Here is a 22018-nt window from a genome sequence, read left to right as displayed (position 1 = left end):
TCACCTCTCCCCAGTATCCCCAACCCTCCGCCATCAGATCTGAAGAAGTCCCACAGAGAAATAGAAAGAAAACGCAGAGCCCATATTTTTTTGACCCAGACATAAGATGTACAACAGGGGAAGGAAAGATGGCGGAGGAGTAGGGGACCCTATTCCAACTGGTCCCCGGAATTGAGCTGGATATCTACCAGACCACTCTGGGCACCCACAAAACCAGCCTGAGATGTAAGAAGATCTGGATCTCTACAAACAGAATATTGCAGGCGGTTGGTTTTGAGGTACGAAGCGAGCAGCCCTGATTCCGCGGGCAGGTATCAGAGAATAAACAGCAGCGGGAGGGAGCCTGGCCGTGGGGATCCTACACCACCGGTGAGTGACAGCCTCGCGTGCTGCGGACGGGCACAGACTCGCAGACCGGTAGCGTCGGGAAAGGACTTTAGGGCAGCTCCCGCGGTGGAAACCCGGAGCGGCGGGGTCGCACGCACGCAAACTGCAGCCCCCTGGATGGAAACCCAGAATGGCGGGGTCGCGCCTGTGAACTGCAGCCCCCAGACGGAAACCCGGAGCTGCAGGGTCGCGCACACGCGAACTGGGAGCAGCTGGCAGTTTTAGAAGCACAAAAGGCAAAGACGTGCCCCGACCTGGAGGCAGGACTGGGAGCGCTGCGGAGGGGCACACAACCCAGGTCGTTGCAGTTTATAGCAGCATAGACAGAAACGGAGACGGTGTGGTCTGGAGAGCTCACTGAAGAACAGACTGCGGCCTCTCTGCTCTGAGGCAGAGGGTTGGAAACGGTCTCTTCTGCTCTGACTCGCGGAAGAGACGTGGAAAGCCGCCAGGGAAAGGCACCAGAGAACAAAAGCCCCAAAGACTGATCCCCACTGAGCCCATCCCCCGCCACAGGGGGCAGGGCAACTCCGCCCAAACAGGTTTGCCTGAGTAACAGCGCGGCAGGCCCCTCCCGCAGAAGACAGGCTGGGAAAACAAGAGGCCAGCAACCCTAAGGTCCCACGAAAACAGGTGCATCTTGCTTGGGTTCCAGTCAATAATTTGGACTCTATACATTCCCTCAAACACCCATCAACAGAATGACTAGGAGGAGGAGCCCCCAAAATAGAAAAGACTCAGAGATTATGACTTATGCTGCAGATTTACAAATGGATGCAGATATAACCAAGATGTCAGAGATGGAATTCAGGCTAGCAATTGTGAAGACAATGGCTAGAATGGAGAAGTCAATTAATGGCAACATAGAGTCTCTAAGGGCAGAAATGAAAGCTGAATTGGCAGAACTTAAAAATGCTATCAATGAGATCCAATCCAATCTAGATAATCTAACAGCTAGGGTAACGGAGGCAGAAGAACAAATAAGCGACCTGGAAGACAATATAATAGATAAAAAGGGAAAAGAGGAGGCCAGGGAAAAACAACTCAGAATCCATGAAAATAGAATCAGAGAAATAAGTGACACCATGAGGCGTTCCAAGGTCAGAATAATTGGAATCCCGGAGGGAGTGGAGAGAGAGAGAGGACTAGAAGATGTATTTGAGCAAACTGTAGCTGAGAACTTCCCTAATCTGGGGAATGAAACAAACATTCGCGTCCTAGAGGCAGAGAGGACCCCTCCCAAGATCAAGGAAAACAGGCCAACACCCCAGCATGTAATAATAAAACTTGCAAATCTTAGAACCAAGGAAACCATCTTAAGGGCAGTTAGGGGGGAGAGATTCCTTACATACAGAGGGAGGAACATCAGAATAACGTCAGACCTATCCACAGAGACCTGGCAAGCCAGAAAAGCCTGGCAAGACATATTCAGGGTACTAAATGAGAAGAACATGCAGCCAAGAATACTTTATCCGGCAAGGCTTTCATTTAGAATGGATGGAAAGATGCAGAATTTCCACGACCGGCAGAAACTGAAAGAATATGTGATCACTAAGACAGCCCTGCAAGAAATATTAAGGGGGGTTCTATAAAAGGAGAAAGACCCCAAGAGTGATATACAACAGAAATTTACAGGACAATCTATAAAAACAACATCTTCACAGGCAACATGATGACAATTAATTCTTATCTTTCAATAATCACTCTCAACGTGAATGGCCTAAATGCTCCCATAAAACGGCACAAGGATAAAAAGACAGGACCCATCCATATGCTGCCTACAAGAGACTCATTTTGAACCTAAAGATACATCCAGACTGAAAGTGAAGGAAGAGATCCATCTTCCATGCCAGCGGACCTCAAAAGAAAGCCGGGGTAGCAAGTCTTACATCAGACAAATTAGATTTTAAACTAAAGTCTGTAATTAGAGACACAGAAGGACACTGTATCGTTCTTAAAGGGTCTATCCAACAAGAAGATCTAACAATTGTAAATATCTATGCCCCCAACATGGGAGCAGCCATCTACATAAGCCAACTGTTAACCAAAATAAAGAGTCATATTGATAACAATACATTAACTGTAGGAGACCTCAATACTCCACTCTCAGCAATGGACAGATCATCTAAGCAGAAAATCAACAAGGAAACAAGAGCTTTGAATGATACATTGGACCAGATGGACCTCATAGATATTTAAAGAACATTCCACCCTAAAACAACAGAATACTCATTCTTCTCGAGCGCACATGGAACTTTCTCCAGAATAGACCACATACTGGGTCACAAATCAGGTCTCAACTGATACCAAAAGATTGAGATTATTCCCTGCATATTCTCAGACCACAATGCTCTAAAACTGGAACTCAATCACAAGAAAAATTTGGCAGAAATTCAAACACTTGGAAGCTAAAGACCACTCTGCTCAAGAATGTTTGGGTCAACCAGGAAATCAAAGAAGAACTTAAACCATTCATGGAAATCAGTGAGAATGAAAACACATCGGTCCAAAACCTATGGGATACTGCAAAGGCGGTCCTAAGGGGGAAATACATAGCCATCCAAGCCTCACTCAAAAAAATAGAAAAATCCCGAATTCACCAACTAATTCTATACCTTAAAGAACTAGAGAAAAAGCAACAAATGATGCCTAAGCCACGCATTAGAAGAGAAATAATTAAAATTAAAGCAGAGATCAATGAATTAGAAACCAGAAAAACAGATCAGATCAACGAAACTAGAAGTTTGTTCTTTGAAAGAATTAATAAGATCGATAAACCACTGGCCAGACTTATCCAAAAGAAGAGAGAAAGGACCCAAATTAATAAAATTATGAATGAAAGGGGAGAGATCACAACTAACACCAGGGAAATAGAAACAATTATTAGAAATTATTATCAACAACTATATGCCAATAAACTGAGCAATCTGGATGAAATGGAGGCCTTCCTGGAAACCTATAAGCTGCCAAGACTGAAACAGGAAGAAATTGACAACCTGAATAGGCCAATATCCAGTAACAAGATTGAAGCAGTGATCAAAAACCTCCCAAAACACAAGAGTCCAGGGCCTGATGGATTCCCTGGGGAATTCTACCAAACATTCAAAGAAGAAATAAGAAGTTGTTTCAAAAAGTAGAAACAGAAGGAAAACTTCCAAACTCATTCTATGAGGCCAGCATTACTTTAATCCCCAAACCAGGCAAAGACCCCATCAAAAAGGAGAATTTCAGACCAATATCCCTGATGAATATGGATTCCAAAATCCTCAACAAAATCCTAGCTAATAGGATCCAATAATACATTACATTAAAAGGATCATGCACCACGACCAAGTGGGATTTATCCCCGGGATGCAAGGGTGGTTCAACATTTGCAAATCAATGTGACAGAACACATTAATAAGAGGAGGGAGAAGAACCATATGGTCCTCTCAATTGATGCAAAAAAAGCATTTGGCAAAATACAACATCCTTTCCTGATTAAATCTCTTCAGAGTATAGGGATAGATGGAGCATTCCTCAAGTTCATAAAATCCATCTATGAAAAACCCACAGCAAATATCATCCTCAATGGGGAAAAGCTGAGAGCCTTTCCCTTAAGATCGGGAACACGTCAAGGATGCCCACTCTCGCCACTATTGTTCAACACAGTACTAAAAGTCCTAGCAACAGCAATCAGACAAGAAAAAGAAATAAAAGGTATTCAAATTGGCAAAGAAGAAGTCAAACTCTCTCTTTTCACAGATGACATGATACTTTATGTGGAAAACCCAAAAGACTTCACCCCTAAATTACTAGAACTCATACAGCAATTCAGTAATGTGGCAGGATACAAAATCAATGCACAGAAATCAGTTGCTTTCTTATACACTAACAACACAACTGTAGAAAGAGAAATTAGAGAAACGGTTGCATTTACAATAGCACCAAAAACCATAAGATACCTCAGAATGAACCTAACCAAAGAGGTGAAGGATCTATACTCTAGGAACTACAGACACTCATGAAAGAAATTGAAGAAGACACAAAAAGATGGAAAAATATTCCACGCTCATGGATGGGAAGAATAAACATTGTTAAAATGTCTATGTTACCCAGAGCAATCTATACCTTCAATGCCATCCCGATCAAAATTCCAATTTTTCAAAGGGCTGGAACAAACAATCCTAAAATTTGTATGGAATCAGAAAAGACCCCGAATCGCCAAGGAGATGTTGAAAAAGAAAAACAAAGCTGGGGGCATCACGTTGCCCGATTTCAAGCTATATTACAAAGCAGTGATCACCAAGACAGCATGGTACTGGCACAAAAACAGACATAGAGACCAATGGAACAGAATAGAGAACCCAGATATGGACCCTCAACTCTATGGTCAACTAATCTTTGACAAAGCAGGAAAAAACATGCAATGGAAAAAAGACAGTCTCTTCAATAAATGGTGCTGGGAAAATTGGACAGCCACATGCAGAAGAATGAAACTCGACCATTCTCTAACACCACTCACAAAGATAAACTCAAAGTGGATGAAAGACCTCAATGTGAGACAGGAATCCATCCAAATCCTAGAGGAGAACATAGGCAGTAACCTCTTTGACATCGGCCACAGCAACTTCTTTCAAGATACATCTCCAAAAGCTAGTGAAACAAAAGCAAAAATGAACTTTTGGGACTTCTTCAAGATAAAAAGCTTCTGCACAGCAAAGGAAACAGTCAACAAAACAAAGAGGCACAGAATGGGAGAAGGTATTTGCAAATGACACTACAGATAAAGGGCTGGTATCCAAGATCTATAAAGAACTTCTCAAACTGAACACCCAAAAAACAAATAATCAAGTCAAAAAGTGGGCAGAAGATATGAAAAGACACTTCTCTGAAGAAGACATACAAATGGCTAACAGACACATGAAAAAATGTTCATCATCATTAGCCATCAGGGAAATTCAAATCAAAACCACATTGAGATACCACTTTACACCAGTTAGAATGGCAAAAATGGACAGGGAAAGAAACAACAAATGTTGGAGAGGTTGTGGGAAAGGGGAACCCTCTTACACTGTTGGTGGGAATGCAAGTTGGCACAACCACTTTGGAAAACAGTGTGGAGGTTCCTCAAAAATTTAAAAATAGAGCTACCCTATGACCCAGCAATTGCACTACTGGGTATTTACCCCAAAGACACAGATGTAGTGAAAAGAAGGGCCATATGCACCCCAATGTTCATAGCAGCAATGTCCACAATAGCCAAACTGTGGAAAGAGCCGAGATGCCCTTTGATGAATGGATAAAGAAGATGTGGTCCATATATACAATGGAATATTACTCAGCCATCAGAAAGGATGAATACCCAACTTTTACATCAACATGGATGGGACTGGAGGAGATTATGCTAAGTGAAATAAGTTAAGCAGAGAAAGTCAATTATCATATGGTTTCACTTATTTGTGGAACATAAGGAATAGCATGGAGGACACTAGGAGAAGGAAGGGAAAAATGGGGGGGGGAATTGGAGGGACAGATGAACCATGAGAGACTATGGACTCTGAGAAACAAACAGGGTTTTAGAGGGGAGGGGGGAGGGGGGATTGGTTAGCCCAGTGATGGGTATTAAGGAGGGCAGGTACTGCATGGAGCACTGGGTGTTATACGAAAACAATGGATCGTGGATCACCACATCAAAAACTAATGATGTATTGTATGGTGACTAACATAATAAAATTAAAAAAAAAAAAAAAAAAAAGATGTACAACAAAGTACAACAAAGTCCAAACTCTCACATTATCCGATGGCCCCACTGTTGCCCCCTGGAAAAACAGGATTGCTACCATGGTCCCTCATCCTTAACTGTGAGCGTGCTTCACCTCTTCCTATACAGATGTTCCCCACTTATGACGGTTTGACTTAGGACTTTTTGAGTTTACAATGGTACAAAAGTGATACACATTCAGTAGGAGCCGTACTTGGAATTTTGAATGGGATCTCTTCCCGGGCGGGCGACGTGCGGTACATCCTCTCTGGGGTGCTGGGTGGCTCCCCAGCCGGTGCACGGTCCCAAGGGTCAGCAGCCGATGCCCTGACAACCCTCTGCTCCCACGCAGCCGCTCTGTTCCTCACCTTCAGTACAGCATTCAGTCACTTACAGGAGAGAGTCAAAATTTTACTATAAAATAGGCCTTGTGTTCAAGGATTTTGCCCAACGTAGGCTCATGAAGTGTTCTGAGCACAGTGAAGGCGGGCCAGGCTAAGCTCTGATGTTCGGGAGGCTGGGTGTGTTCAGTGCATTTTTGATTTACAATATTTCCAACTTAAGATGGGTTTATTGGAACAAAACCCCATTGTACGTCAAGGAAGATTTGCGCTTCTTTGTCCAGCCCCCTCCCTACTCACGGCTGCTCAGTGATGATGTCCATTTCTGAACACCTTCCCGCGGAAGCCCAAAGAGCTGTAAAGGGAAGGGAAAGGCGGTCCTTAGGTCCTGAGCCCTTACACACTCCTGAGTAGAGACCAGGGGCCGGCATCCCAACGTAGATGAAGATCCACCTGTGGTCACGTGCCGTCCGTGGTGCGGGACGTCAGGCGTTTGTAAATTCTTACAGAGCAACTCCATCACATCAGTGCGAGCTCACCCATCTACAGAAGCCAAATCTCAAGTGCAGATACCAAGAAAGCCTCCCACGTCCGGCTGGGGCTCCAGACTTCAGCTGCAGGTGCCACCCCCATTTCCCCAACAGCATGCCACGCACCTCCCTTCCGCATACACGTCTCATTTTCCAGGGAACGTATCTGTACGGTGGGAGGGAGACGGGGGGGCTGCAGGTCCAATGTCCCTGCCCTCCTCCTTCTGCAGCAAAAAGCTGCAAACATTTTTGTAGAGAGTGCAATTACAGAATGTTCAATGACCGTGATCGGTTTCTTATTTTGATCAGGTTGCATAAACACCTTTTCTTACTTTCGACCGTGGGGTCCTTGCTGAAAGATTAAGAACAGCACTCTGATGTTGGCTTTCTGTCTCCTCGCTCCTCTGCGATGAATTTATTGCCCTTCACTTTCCCGTGGGTCCTGGATTTGTGCTATCCTCCCCTGGCTATAACCTAGCAAGCGGGACTACATCTGGCCCTGCTCCCACAGGTGACGTGAGTGACGGCTCCTGCGGTCCCCCATGTGCCAGACCCCTGTTCCGGACACTTCCGTGAGACGTTTTCTCACTCGGCAATCGGATGACGACGCCCGACACCAGCACAATGTGCATGAATATCTTCATAAGTCAGCTCGCAGCATTCGGGAACTGGGGAAAACGGAGCCCCGTGAAGAGTTCCAACTTGGACACACCCGTGTCTTCCAGAAGCCGAAACGGGAGCACAGAGCTGTGGCAAATGTCCTGAGCAGGTGACACGGGCAGGACACGGGCAGGACCCACGCATCCAGGGTCCCAGGCCCGTGCGTGTCTTCAAGTCAGCTCCCAGCACTAGGTCAGGAGCACCCTCCCTCTGCACGGCACACAGTGGTGCCAAAAACATGCCAACACAGACAGAGACTCTGACCAGGGCAGCAGGGGGAGGAGCAGACACATGGCACCTAACAAGCCCCAGGAGAGGAGCACGCACGGCAGCCTTCCTGCCCTATCTTTCTGTCCTTCTGCTCCTGAAACATAAGCCTCCGGGCTCTGCCCACCCTGGGTCTGAGAAGGACAAAGGTGCTGAACCCCATAAAGTACAGCGGCCGCCCCTCCCTTCCCGGGGCCTCCGCGCATCCACAACTCCGAGGGGCCACGGCTGTTCCTCTAGCACAGACTTCCAAGAGTCCCCTGATTTACATATTCTACACACAGTAAATATGGAAATATCATCTTTGGAAGAAGCGCGCGTGCTCTGCGGCTGTCTCCCGGGCCCGGCAGGGAGTCCTAATGGCCCTGGAAGGCAGCCCTCCAGCTCAGGGCTCAAGGCAACAGAAGGGTCCTGGGCCCCTGTTTAAAAGGCCACCATCACGCTAAATCTTCACGGCTGTACCCACGTCCGCCGTGAAAGTGAGAACTGCTCTTTGAAAAGTAAGATATGGAGAAAGACAGGGCCATACAGCACAGTGCTTAAGAAGGAAGCCATCCGATAAGCAGGAAAACCCTGGAACCTGCTTTCAGAGACTCGAGCCCCGCTGGGCACTTACACCGGCTTTGGCGAGACGGCGGCGCATCGCCGTCAGACCTGCATCGACAACATTCTGATTTTGCTCTGATCTGATAGGAATCTGGGCTCCAGAGGACAATGACGTCTCATCGGGGTTTTGTAGGGATTTGGCATCTCCTTTCAACAGTGCCCCCCCCCCGCCATGCGGCACCTGCAGATGGGCATGGACGGGCAGCCCCCTCCCCTCGCCCCTGCAGAGCTCCTGGTCCCCAGTGGGACGCAGTCCACTCACAGGAGGACACAAAGGAGGCCGCAGGTGGGGAGGGAGCCCCGGGGAAGGAGCCGGGGCCGATGACACACACACGGGGCCCAGTGCAGTGCCGGCGGGCAGCCCCTTGACCTTGAAGCAGGTAGAGGGCGGGCAGGTGCTCACCAGGAAGCCCCTGGGGCGGGCAGCTGTTACGTTTACCCACGCTGCCTGAGCTGCTAATTTTCACATTGCCATTTGCTATCACTACATTCCCTAGAAGCGACTCTGCAGGAGGAAACATACTGCAAAACCAAAGTAACATCTCTCTACACGGCTACCGAGATTTTGTTTGTATTTTGCAAAAAGTCGGGGAGGCAGACACGGAGAGTAAGTAAGGCTCGTGTGTGCCTATTTTCTCAACAATGAAGGAGCACTAAGAGAAGGCACAGAGAAGACGGCCCTCTTCCTCCCCGTGAGCCCCGAGTTTCCCTAGACCCCCGAAGAGAGAGGAGGGACGCGACCCATCTCACAGATCGGCATCCTGCCAACGTGCTGTCCTGGGACAGGGCTCAGCTTAGAGACGGGGTGGCTGCAGGGGGTGCTGGGAAGGGGAACCCCGGGAAGGAAACCGAGGCACAGTGAAGGTCTATCCACTTATCTAAGGCCGTACACAGCGGAGTGAGACCGACAACCCTGATTTTCTGGATCCCAGTTTATCCTTTTTTGGTCAAACTAGAAAAATCATTTATAGCCTTTGACGTCCTCCTTATAAAAACCACATTATTTCACTGGACAATCTCCATAATTGGGCTGTTATTCCCATTGTATTGTGTGTGCTCAGAACTGTATTTAGGTGACATTGGCGTCGTGATGGAATCGGGGCCTGACGATGTTAGCAAGGGGTCCAGGCCCTTCAAGGGAGGCGCTGTGGTTTCAGCCCACGAGGAAAGGAAGGGGCTCTCTAGCACCAACGTCAAAAGGTTTCAGAAATGATGTTTCGACATGTAAATCCTGCAGACGCTTGAATGATTGGTCTTTGATTACTCTTCTCGTTTATATTCTGGCTTTTCTAAAAGAATTGGCCCACAGCAATGTATAAATGTGTAACATTAGCTCCCTCTCACTTACTATTCTCATCATGGTTTCCAGACTCTGTATATCTGTCATTTGTAAAAATGCACATCTGTGCTTTTGTCTGTTACCCATTATGATAGAAGATCCTTGTCTCCAACTCAACAGTCACTCTTGCGTCCGTTCCTCTTATAAAATGTACATCTCTGCAAGTATCAATGCCCAGATGTCTGTAGGCATCTATACCAAAAGAACAGAATTACCTTAGCATCAGTATATGTGCAAAGGATTGTTTTCTTCTCATTAATTCACTGTGAGTCGTTGGTGAGATATGAAGGACAAAAATGTGCATTCGGCCCAACAGAATATTAAAAGAAATGTATGAACTTTCCAGGAGGTATTTCAATGGCTTTCTTTCTTTCTCTCTCTTTTTTTAAATTTTTTGCATTTTTTTTAAAGATTTATTTATTCATTCTGAGAGAGAGAGAGAGCATGTGTGCACTCAGGCAGGCAGAAGGGGCAGAGGGAGGAGAGAGAATCTCAGCACAGAGCCCTACATGGGGCTCGATCCCATGACCCTGAGACCACGACGTGAGCTGAAACCAAGAGTCAGATGCTCAACTGACCGCTCCACCCAGACGCCCTTCTGTCATCCTCCTCTTAATCTCTCCTGGAAGAAAGACTGTTTTCCCTCAATATTAAGGTTATTACTCTTATTGAATAATGTCAATTGTAAAAAGTTTTAAAAGAAAGAGTAAAATTAAAATAAATCCTAATCTAATTCAAAACCAACCAGAGGTGATCATTGTTTGCACTTTGATGTCAATTATTTCAAAAGGTCCACAGTCTTCTCGACATATGCACGTTATTATTGAATTATGTTTCACATTCTTTATCTTCTACTCCACCAATCATTCTTGACATTCAGTTAATGTTTCCATCACACATGTGCAAACATTTGCATCTATGTGCTTCCCTAGGACCAATGTTCACCAAGTTCTTTTATTCATTCTGTGGATTCAGTATTTTTGTGATCTTATTTTTGATCACCCTCTCAAGTGATGTCCTTGGGCATTCTTTTTTATTAGGATCTATCTATAGCAGGTTTCTGACGCACATCCAACATAAGTCCATCTCTATGGCTTGGTTACTTGATGGCAACATCTTCATTAGATACCGAATTTGGGGGAATATTTTTCTTTTTCTTTCCATATTCCGTAGGCAGTATTCCCTTACCCACCGGCTTTTGAGGTTGTGATTAAAAAGTCAGAGACCAGATTCTGGAGTAGCCTCAATCCTGCCAGATCCTCTCCCTTACCATGCAGACATCATAAAGCAGCAAGCACACAAAGGCTGACAGGTGGAGAGAAGGCGGCAGCCGCCTGGGGACCTCGGGATGTGAGGAAGAGCGTGGCAGGTGGCAGTGAACTTCCGGGTGTCCTTCACGCCTCTCGTATATCCCAGACGAGGCACAGCAGAAGCCTGCAAGATGGGAACTGCCGAGAGCAGAGGACTGTGAGGGTCACACATGTATACCTCAAACTACCACCAAGGAAACTAGATGAAGGGATATACTGAAAACGTCGAAAATAAACCAAAATGGAACCCCGAAAAGCTGTTCAAGTCGCTCACAGGAAAGCATGAAAAGAACCAGAAGAAACAAAATAATGACGTAACAGACTTAAGCTCATTGGTATGTGAAGTTTGTTGATTGTAAATAGACCAAACGAAAGGCAGAGATCAATGCAGTGTATGCACCAACTGTCGGAGCCTCAAAATACAGGAACCGAAAACTGATACAGCTGAGAGGAGAAATGGATAAATCCACAATTATACTGGGGCATTTCAATACCCGCCCCTTCAGCAGACGATGGAACCGTCGGAAAGAAAATCGGCGAAGAAAGAGATGCACTGAACCCCACAACCGACCAACAGAACCTGACGTATACAGAGCGGTCCTACCAACGGCAGCTGAAGACACATTTTTAATCACCCGTGGAAACTGCACCAACGCAGACCACATGTGGACCACAAAACAAACCTCCGTCAAACTTAAAATGATGAAAATACGCAGAATGCATTCTCTGACCACAGCGAATCAAACTAGAAATCACTAAGTTAGAAAGAGAACAGGCAAATCTCAAAAACCTAGAATTTACACAACATGCTTCAAAATAACTCCTGGGTCAAAGATGAGATCTCAAGGCAAATTTTCCAGAGTCAGAAGCTGGTCTTATCTGTATTACTTTCAAAGTATTCAGTTCTTGCTACTTACAGCTTTGTAAAAAATATGTATATATTTTTTTTCCTTATCCTTGAACTTTTGAAAATTCAGCAGGATTGTTCATCGATGATTGCTATTTCCATAACTCCCAGTCTCCCAGTTCAGGAATTTTGCCTGAATTACGGCAAACTCTTGTATTGGTCCAGACTTGTATGTCTGGTTCTTGCTGCTACTTTTCTTCTGACATCATCGTTTATTACCTTAATCACTATTCGTCTGCTTTCCTTCTCCACCTAATTCCTCCGCCTCTTCTCCTAGTCAGTTTTTATATCACCTTTTTCCTCTGTGTTCTTAGGGGATATTTTGTGCTTGTCCTTTAAATCAAAAATTCTGAGTGGGGGAGAGAGCTGTGCAATCAATAACCTGATTCTCTGTATCCAGTGAAAATGTGTATTACCATCTGTGTCTTAGCCAGCTCCTTTTTTAATGAAATATATCTGACATAGAACATTGTGTAAATTTAAGGTATACAATGAGTGGATTAGCTACATTTATATACTGTGATATGACTGCCATGTAGCTTCCGCTTATCACAAAAATAAAGCCATAAGCTTCCGCTTATCCCACTCTGAACCTCAGCCTGGCCTTTCCTTCTGATCTGTCTTCTGTTTCCCAGAGTTCACACATTTCCTTGTACTTATGTGGGAGTGAACTCACAAGACGTTTCCCGGGATAAGACCTTCTGGATGTGTGCCGGGCTCCCCCGCTCTGAGGTGCAGGGCAGTTCCTGGACCACGCTGGGTGCGATGGTTGATGCATCTGTTTGTGCTGTTCTTCCTCGATCCTTCTCAGCGCTCAGATTCCTCCTTCCCAGACTGTCACCCCCGTGCTCTCAAGTATCTCCAGACCCCTCAAGCAGAGGCTGAAGGTCACTGATGACAGCCAGTTCCTGATCCCCGCTAGCTGTTCCTTCAGAAGCTCTACTAAACAGATCTGACAGGATCCCCTGTTCTCTCATCTGAACTGGGGATTTATCTTATTTCATCACTAGTCATGCGGAGAAAACCATCATCTGTCACTCCTTGCTCCCAGGCACATTTCATGCCCACCCCAGCTTCAGGCACATCATCATCCCAGCAAGCAACCTGTGCTGACCGACCTCCTTCCTCCCTGAGGCCCCTGTTACCCCAGTGAGTTGTAGCTTAAAGAGGATCCAGAAGGAAAGTACCGATGAGGAGGAAGGTGGGGTGGGAAGAAGAGAAGAGGTTTTTCTGGCTCTAGATGCAGAGCTGCCCTACCCTGCCCCCCAGCAGGGGTCCTGGGTTCCTGGTAAGGGTAGCGGTGGTAAGGGAGGCAGGTGGTCCTAGCACATGAGGGCAGGGGAGAGAGCGGGGGCGAGACTCTATACCCTGATTCCCACATAGCCTTTGTTTCCCTGCCTCAGGTTTGAAAATGTCCATCGGCCATGAAGTTCCCCAGTTTGGACCAGTGCTTCTCAAACCTGGCTGTACATGAGAATCACTTGGGCCATTCAAAACCTCCTAACAGGGGCAACTGGGTGACTCAGTGGGTTAAGTGTCCGACTCTTGATTTCAGCTCAGGTCACGATCTCAGGGTTGTGGGATCGAGCCCCGCATCAGGCTCTGCCCTCAGCGGGGAGTCTGCTTGAGATTCTTTCTCTCCCTCTCCCTCTGCCCCATCCCCCTGCCTCTCTCTCAAATAAATAAATAAATCTTAAGAAAAAAAACTCTATTCAGGTCCCCTGCTCATTTTTTATTCAGGTTATTTTTCTGATACTGAGTTATAGGAGTTCCCTATATATTTTTGATATTACTTTATATGTGTTTGATTTGCAAATATCTTCTCCCATTACATAGGTTATCTTTTCATTTCCTTGATTGTTCCCTTGAATTAAGCTAGACCCAGAAGAACAAATACCACAGGATCCCACTTATCCAGGAAATCTAAGAGAGCCACCGTCACAGAAGCAGAGAGTAGAAGGGTGGGTACCACGGGTCGGTGGGGAGGAAGAAATGGAGAGAGGTTGGTCAAAGGGTATGAAGTTTCAGTTATACAAGTAATGAGTCTTAGAGATCTAACGTACAGCATATAACCTAGAGTTTAAAGTACTGGACTGTATACTTAAAAATGTGCTGAAGGGTAGATCTTAGGTTGCTTTCTTATCACAAAAATAAATAAAGACAAGGTAGGTAGGTAAGCAGGTAGGTAGACAGACAGACAGACAGATTCCGATAGGGCAGGAGGAAACATCTGGAAGCAAAGGACATGCTTACGGTAATGACTGTGGTGGTGGCGTCACAGGTTATCCTAACCTCCACACTCATCACGGTGTGCACATTAAGTATCTGCAGCTTTTTGTATGTCCATCACTCAAACCTCCATAAAGTGGCTTAAAGAAAGAATGCACAAAGTTGAGCAGAAAAAGGTAAAGAAGGATGAGAGAGACCATGTTGACAGAGGCAATCCGGGTGCACAGGACGACAGGTGAAGGGGGCTGGCACGCAGAGGGGACAGACGCATGGCAGGAAATGAGGTTGGGATGCTAGGGAACATCTGAGACGGGGATCTAGGGGCGGTGTCGGGGAGACAGCCAGGGGCCCGTGGGGCGGAGCTACGCTGCCTGGGGAGGGGGTTGGACAGAAGCTGAGGGGCTGCCGGGCCAGACCGGGGAGGACCCTGTAGGTCACAGGTGAGGGTTTGTTTTTTCTTATTAGTGATACAGGAAGCCGGAGGGATGTGTGATCTGAGGGACACATTCCATGGGTGACTGTGGACACTTGCGGAGACCTAAGACTTGGGCCAAGGGGCAAGGGGAGCACAGGGGCTCCCCCAAGACGCCGGTTCTGGCACCCGGGCAAGACCAGGTGGTGCCCTGGACCAGGTAAGTGTTGGTGCACGTTGGCGAAAATATGCACATTCAGCATTTCAAGTGCAGAAGGGACAAGGTTTGCCGATAACCATGGGATGTGCACGGAAAGGCACAGTTCAGATTTGGGGTTTGGCCTCTCCTGACCCATCTCCCCTGGAATCCTGAAAAGTGTCACGTGGCCCACAGTGCAAGTACCTCAACTGCCGACGGAGAATACAGGAAGGAATAAAGCCTCAGACAGGGCCTCCGCACCGTGTTCCTCTCCTCCGCGGACGAGCTCCCACAGCCACACCTGCATCCCCCAGGCCGCGGGGAGCACTTGTCCACTCCCTGTCCCATCACCCAGGTGTGCTCCGGCCACCTGCATGGTCATGGAGCAGAACACCTGTGCAGCAGGAAGGAATCTACCTGGGAGAATTCACCGTGTAAACCACATCTATTCATGGTAAGCCAGCGCCGGCCTTCCCCGGGACTTTAGAAAATGACTCCATTGGAATGGACTCTACTATAAACCTGCTTTATGTTGGGTTCTGTGCTTACGATGAGGGGCTCTGAGGAGCTGCCAACCCGCTGGGACACAGCAAGGTGGCCCACCCTGGGCTCTGGAGACTCCTATCGGGGGGCTGGGGCTGGGTCCAGGAAGTTCCTTCATCTCTGAGGCAGGGATGTCCATGTCATGAAGACCCTGTCATGGGACCGCAGTGATGAGAGCAGGATGTGCTCTGTGTGGTATGGGATCGTACGTTCAGCTAGTGTTTCCAGGACGCCCCTCGGAGCCCGGTTCTGGGGGGCTGCTGGGGCCCAACAGGGAGCAGGGCACAGGCTCTGCTCTCAGGGGTCCATCATACTCTACATCAGGTAGCTCTTCTTTCATTACACCAACGAAGCAGCTAGTTCTAGCTCTGCCCACTCCCCGATGCACAGGAAGCCTCCAGGGGTAGAAGAGAACACTCCTGTTCAGAGCCCTAATCAAACTTCTGATACCAATGCACAGACCATCTCCGGGGGGGGCGGGGCTGGGATCTGTATGTCCCCGATTTCCCGCACAAAGCTCCCTTTGCCATGACAACCGCCTAAACAAGGCAAATGAGAAATGAAATTCTGACAAAAACAAATAAAATATCACTAAAGTTTCCAATCACTGAGAATAAATGTATTTTTCAAGTCAGTGCGACTTTTCAACCAACGAGGAGTCCACCCCTTGCAAGAGACGTTTCTGAGATGAACGTCCTCCGGGGCATCTGATCACCAGGAAGCCGAGCACACGGGACACATGTGACTGACACCCACAACGGGTCAGCGTCGTTCCCATGACCCCAGACAGTGACCCGCAACACCGGGGCTCGACCAAATACAAGACTCAAGATTGTGGCTCATGGCTGGAACCCAGTTTAAGGCTTATGTGTTTAACTCAAGGTCTTACGAGTTAAGGTACTTTTAGTAGTGACACCTTTCTGTTCCTTGGGAAGGGAAATTTTAGTTGTTGTGATCATGGATTTCATCTCCTGGGACACAGGCTTCCGCCCCTGCCTGATTCCTCCTCTTGCCTCCAGTCTGTCTGGACAGCACGCCCAGTTGCTTAGAAAATGACTCCATTGGAATGGACTCTACTATAAACCTGCTTTATGTTGGGTTCTGTGCTTACGATGAGGGCGCCCCTTAGAACCCTCATGACAGCATCTGACCTCCACTGTACACAAAATCTCTACTCCTTTATAGTTTCGCCCCACACACTTGGTGACTGATGTCACACATTATCCTGTTCCCAGTAACACAGATTTATAGTATTTGGTGCTTTTACCTTTATATGTTGTACAAGAGTAAAAAGTGAAGTTACAAACCAAAATATTCCCTTTCATTCTATCATCCTCCCCAAACCTCCAATCACTCCTTGTTTGCATACGCGCATGTGCACACACACACAGAGTTTCTCTTCTCACTCGTTTTCAGCAAGCTTCCATAGAGCAGAGAATAGCTGTTCAGTCTCCTAAATCCCACAAAATAACCTCTCTCAGCGTCTTCCATCCACTCGGATTTCCATCCCTATAACTCCACTGGACCAGCTCTCTGGAGGCGACCAACCTAAGCCCTGCATTCTCCCACTTCCTAAGGATCCAGGCAGAACCGCTCACTGATGGCCTTGACCGCCATCTTTATTAAGGGTAAGGTTGAAAGGTTTTGTTCACGCTCCTACTGAACTTGTCCTTCTCATTTTCTGAATCCTACAGCACATTTTCATCTGACGTGTGACTCAAACCAAGCATCTCTACACCTGTACACATCATTTTACCCCTTCTCTGAACACGTGTTTCTCCTGACTTAGTTCTCATAATCTCATCAGTACTGACCAGGATCGTCATTTGTTCTTAAGAGCTCAGATTTCTAATCTATATCCTTTAAACTCTTTCTTTACATTTCTTTACTTGTCAGGTTCTTTAAATTCTCTCCTTTCCCCATAAGTAACACCTCAACCTTTTCTCCCATCTGTCTGAACGTTGTAATTTCATTTTTTTTCCCTCCAGAGTCATGCTAGTCTTGGATGGGTTACCTCCCAACTGTGAGCAACACACTTCCAATAGGTCACTTGATTGCAACCAGCCCTCTACCCTTTAACACATGGCTTCCAGATTATTTGTCTAATACATCACTTTGATCATGGCGTCCTCGTTCTCAAATATAAAGGCTGTCTATTAAGGAAAGTGCATAGTCCTCACTCTGTTAGATGAGGTCAAGCAGAATTTGGCCTCAGACAACCGCAGCTGTCTCTCTACACTCACCTTTACGACAAGGTCAAACTGGACTCCCACCACTGACCTTGAAAGGACACTGTGTTTCTCTTGCACTGTTAATACCCACAGTAGCTTTCGATCAAACTTTTGCCCATCCTCCAAGATCCATTGTTTGTGAACATGGCTCCAGGAAGCAGTTCTACTCATGCCCATCAGAACTGACCTCTCAATTACAGACCAATATCCCTGATGAACATGGATGCAAAAATTCTCACCAAAATACTAGCCAATAGGATCCAACAGTACATTAAAAGGATTATTCACCACAACCAAGTCGGATTTATCCCTGGGCTGCAAGGTTGGTTCAACATCTGCAAATCAATCAACGTGATACAATACATTAACAAAAGAAAGAACAAGAATCATATGATCCTCTCAATAGATGCAGAAAAAGCATTTGACAAAGTACAGCATCCTTTCTTGATCAAAACTCTTCAGAGTATAGGCATAGAGGGTACATACCTCAATATCATAAAAGCCATCTATGAAAAACCTACAGCGAATATCATTCTCAATGGGGAAAAACTGAGAGCTTTCCCCCTAAGGTCAGGAATGCGGCAGGGATATCCACTATCACCACTGCTATTCAACATAGTATTGGAAGTCCTAGCCACAGCAATCAGACAACAAAAAGAAATCAAAGGCATCCAAATTGGCAAAGAAGAAGTCAAACTCTCACTCTTTGCAGATGATATGATACTTTATGTGGAAAATCCCAAAGACTCCACCCCAAAACTGCTAGAACTCATACAGGAATTCAGTCAAGTGGCAGGATATAAAATCAATGCACAGAAGTCAGTGGCATTCCTATACACCAACAACAAGTCAGAAGAAAGAGAAATTAAGGAGTCGATCCCATTTACAATTGCACCCAAAACCATAAGATACCTAGGCATAAATCTAACCAAAGAGGCAAAGGATCTGTACTCAGAAAACTATAAAATACTCATGACAGAAATTGAGGAAGACACAAAGAAATGGAAAAACGTTCCATGCTCATGGATTGGAAGAACAAATATTGTGAAGATGTCAATCCTACCTAGAGCAATCTACACACTCAATGCAATCCCCATCAAAATACCATCCACTTTTTTCAAAGAAATGGAACAAATAATCCTAAAATTTGTATGGAACCAGAAAAGACCCCACATAGCCAGAGGAATGTTGAAAAAGAAAAGCAAAGCTGGCGGCATCACAATTCCGGACTTCCAGCTCTACTACAAAGCTGTCATCATCAAGATAGTATGGTACTGGCACAAAAACAGACACATAGATCAATGGAACAGAATAGAGAGCCCAGAAATGGACCCTCAACTCTATGGTCAACTAATCTTTGACAAAGCAGGAAAGAATGTCCAATGGAAAAAAGACAGTCTCTTCAACAAATGGTGTTGGGAAAATTGGACAGCCACATGCAGAAGAATGAAACTGGATCATTTCCTTACACCACACACAAAAATAGACTCCAAATGGTTGAAAGACCTCAATGTGAGACAGGAGTCCATCAAAATCCTAAAGGAGAACACAGGCAGCAACCTCTTCGACCTCAGCCGCAGCAACTTCTTCCTAGAAACATCGCCAAAGGCAAGGGAAGCAAGGACAAAAATGAACTATTGGGACTTCATCAAGATAAAAAGCTTTTGCACAGCAAAAGAAACAGTCCACAAAACCAAAAGACAACTGACAGAATGGGAGAAGATATTTGCAAATGACATATCAGATAAAGGGCTAGTATCCAAAATCTATAAAGAACTCATCAAACTCAACACCAAAAGAACAAAGAATCCAATCAAGAAATGGGCAGAAGACATGAACAGACATTTTTCCAAAGAAGACATCCAAATGGCCAACAGACACATGAAAAAGTGTTCAATATCACTCGGCATCAGGGAAATCCAAATGAAAACCTCAATGAGATACCACCTCACACCAGTCAGAATGGCTAAAATTAACAAGTCAGGAAATGACAGATGTTGGCGGGGATGCAGAGAAAGGGGAACCCTCCTACACTGTTGGTGGGAATGCAAGCTGGTGCAGCCACTCTGGAAAACAGTATGGAGGTTCCTCAAAAAGTTGAAAATAGAGCTACCATACGATCCAGCAATTGCACTACTGGGTATTTACCCCAAAGATACAAATGTAGGGACCCGAAAGGGTACGTGCACCCTGATGTCTATAGCAGCAATGTCCACAATAGCCAAACTGTGGAAAGAGCCAAGATGTCCATCGACAGATGAATGGATAAAGAAGATGTGGTATATATATATATATACAATGGAATATTATGCAGCCATCAAAAGGAATGAGATCTTGCCATTTGCAATGACATGGATGGAACTGGAGGGTATTATGCTGAGCGAAATAAGTCAAACAGAGAAAGACATGTATCATATGACCTCACTGATATGAGGAATTCTTAATCTCAGGAAACAAACTGAGGGTTGCTGGAGTGGGGGGTGGGGTGGGAGGGATGGGGTGACTGTTGATGGACACTGGGGAGGGTATGTGCTCTGGTAAGCGCTGTGAATTGTGCAAGACTGTTGAATCTCAGATCTGTACCTCTGAAACAAATAATGCAATATATGTTAAGAAAGAAAAAAAGAAGAAGAAGAATGTAGCAGGAGGGGAAGAATGAAGGGGGGGAAATCGGAGGGGGAGAAGAACCATGAGAGACGATGGACTCTGAAAAACAAACTGAGGGTTCTAGAGGGGAGGGGGGTGGGAGGATGGGTTAGCCTGGTGATGGGTATTGAGGAGGGCACGTTCTGCATGGAGCACTGGGTGTTATGCACAAACAATGAATCATGGAACACTATATCTAAAACTAATGATGTAATGTATGGGGATTAACATAACAATAAAAAAATTAAAAAAAAAAAACAAAAAGAACTGGCCTCTCAGTTTGCTGGAGTAGTAAAGGAAAGGCTCTAGACCTTGAGCCACATCATTGCCCCACTACTGAACCTGCTCAGAGCCACAGCCGGTTGGTGATTTCTCTTAACCTTGGTTTTCTAATCAGTGAAGTAGGTTATTAACTGGCCGCCTTACAAAACCGCTATGAAAATGAAATGACATGGGTGTTAAATATCTACTAGAGACCCTCATACATTCCAGACACTTAATAAATACGGCTCTGCTGTCCGTCATCTGAGGGATCTCTGCGGTTTTTCTACTTTTCTTAGGCATGCATATTTTCACTTCTGTATATTACCTACTATTGTTCCAACATAATTAAAGTGTCACAAAATAATTAAATCTTGTTTTATTAAAAACTTGGTGCATAAAGGAAAACAAATATGGAAGTAAAAGATAAGGCTGGAGTAAAGTGAGAACATATGGGGATAATCACTCTGCGTTTACTCCCACGTGGACTGACGCTTCAACGAGTCTATCTTGTGAATAAATTACGATGGATATGGCCTGTCAGTGCTTATACAATTGATTTCTTTCTTACCTTTTTAAGAAACTGAAAGAATTTGATAAATTACATTTATCCCACCCAAGGGAAGCAAATAACATCCACTTAAATCAATTAATTTTACTCTGGATTCCAGAAATGAATTTGTGTCAATTTTTCAAAGTAAGTCTTTTTCAAATAAATACCAAATAATGTCATTATTTCAAAATACAAAAGCACAGGGGGTAAGTCCTCAATCAGCTTAGATAACTGATGAGTTGAGGGCCCAGCACAGAACAACAGATTATGATGTTCACCTTCCCTACATCATGGGTGATCTCTACTGTCTACAAGAGTATTCCATATAATAATGTTCTAAAAAAGAGAAATTATTCTTGGTTCTGTAAGATATTAAAGTCACGAAGAGGGAACTCTCAGTCATCTTTAATCCCCTTCACTGTGCAGATTTGGTCATAACTGCAAGAAGCTAAGAACAGTTAATGGCCCCAAACAGAGGCAAATAGGGCCCTACCACTTCGCATGTATTTATATACAAACAGACTGCCCTATAAAAACCTTCTCACCATGCTTCACGTTCATAGGCTTGATCTTTTCTGCTTCTTTCACCTTTAAGAACATTGTCTTTTGAGAGCAACGAATGATGATGCATGAAAAACATTACCATATTTTCTCCAGTCCTGGTCAGGGGGTAAGTGTCTCCACAGTATAAGGTTGTTCAGATGATTTAAGTATGAAGGTAGGGAATGAAAGCCCTTCTGATTGTACCACACCTAAAAAAGAAAGATAACATAATGGCTCTCATGAAATTAGTTCCTAATCCTTCGTTGGCTACTCCTGGGCACAAAGGACACGTGTCCATTAGGTTCCACAGC

At 45.4% G+C, this 22018-nt stretch overlaps 1 protein-coding gene across 1 annotated transcript in view; it reads right to left on the bottom strand.

Annotated features, from left to right (window-relative positions):
* ABCA13 (ATP binding cassette subfamily A member 13) overlaps nucleotides 1–22018 on the bottom strand; it is a 375994-nt gene that overhangs the window by 106944 nt on the left and 247032 nt on the right. The window contains exon 48 of the mRNA XM_078059915.1: nucleotides 21808–21916. Within this exon, the coding sequence (XP_077916041.1) occupies nucleotides 21808–21916 (109 nt within the window). The remainder of the gene's footprint in view (nucleotides 1–21807; nucleotides 21917–22018) is intronic.

The sequence above is a fragment of the Halichoerus grypus genome, chromosome 12 (genome assembly GCF_964656455.1).
Source record: "Halichoerus grypus chromosome 12, mHalGry1.hap1.1, whole genome shotgun sequence".
NCBI classification, from domain to species: Eukaryota; Metazoa; Chordata; class Mammalia; order Carnivora; family Phocidae; genus Halichoerus; species Halichoerus grypus.
The sequence above is the reverse complement of the archived record's forward strand: the minus strand, read 5'-3'. Positions and strand labels throughout refer to the sequence as shown.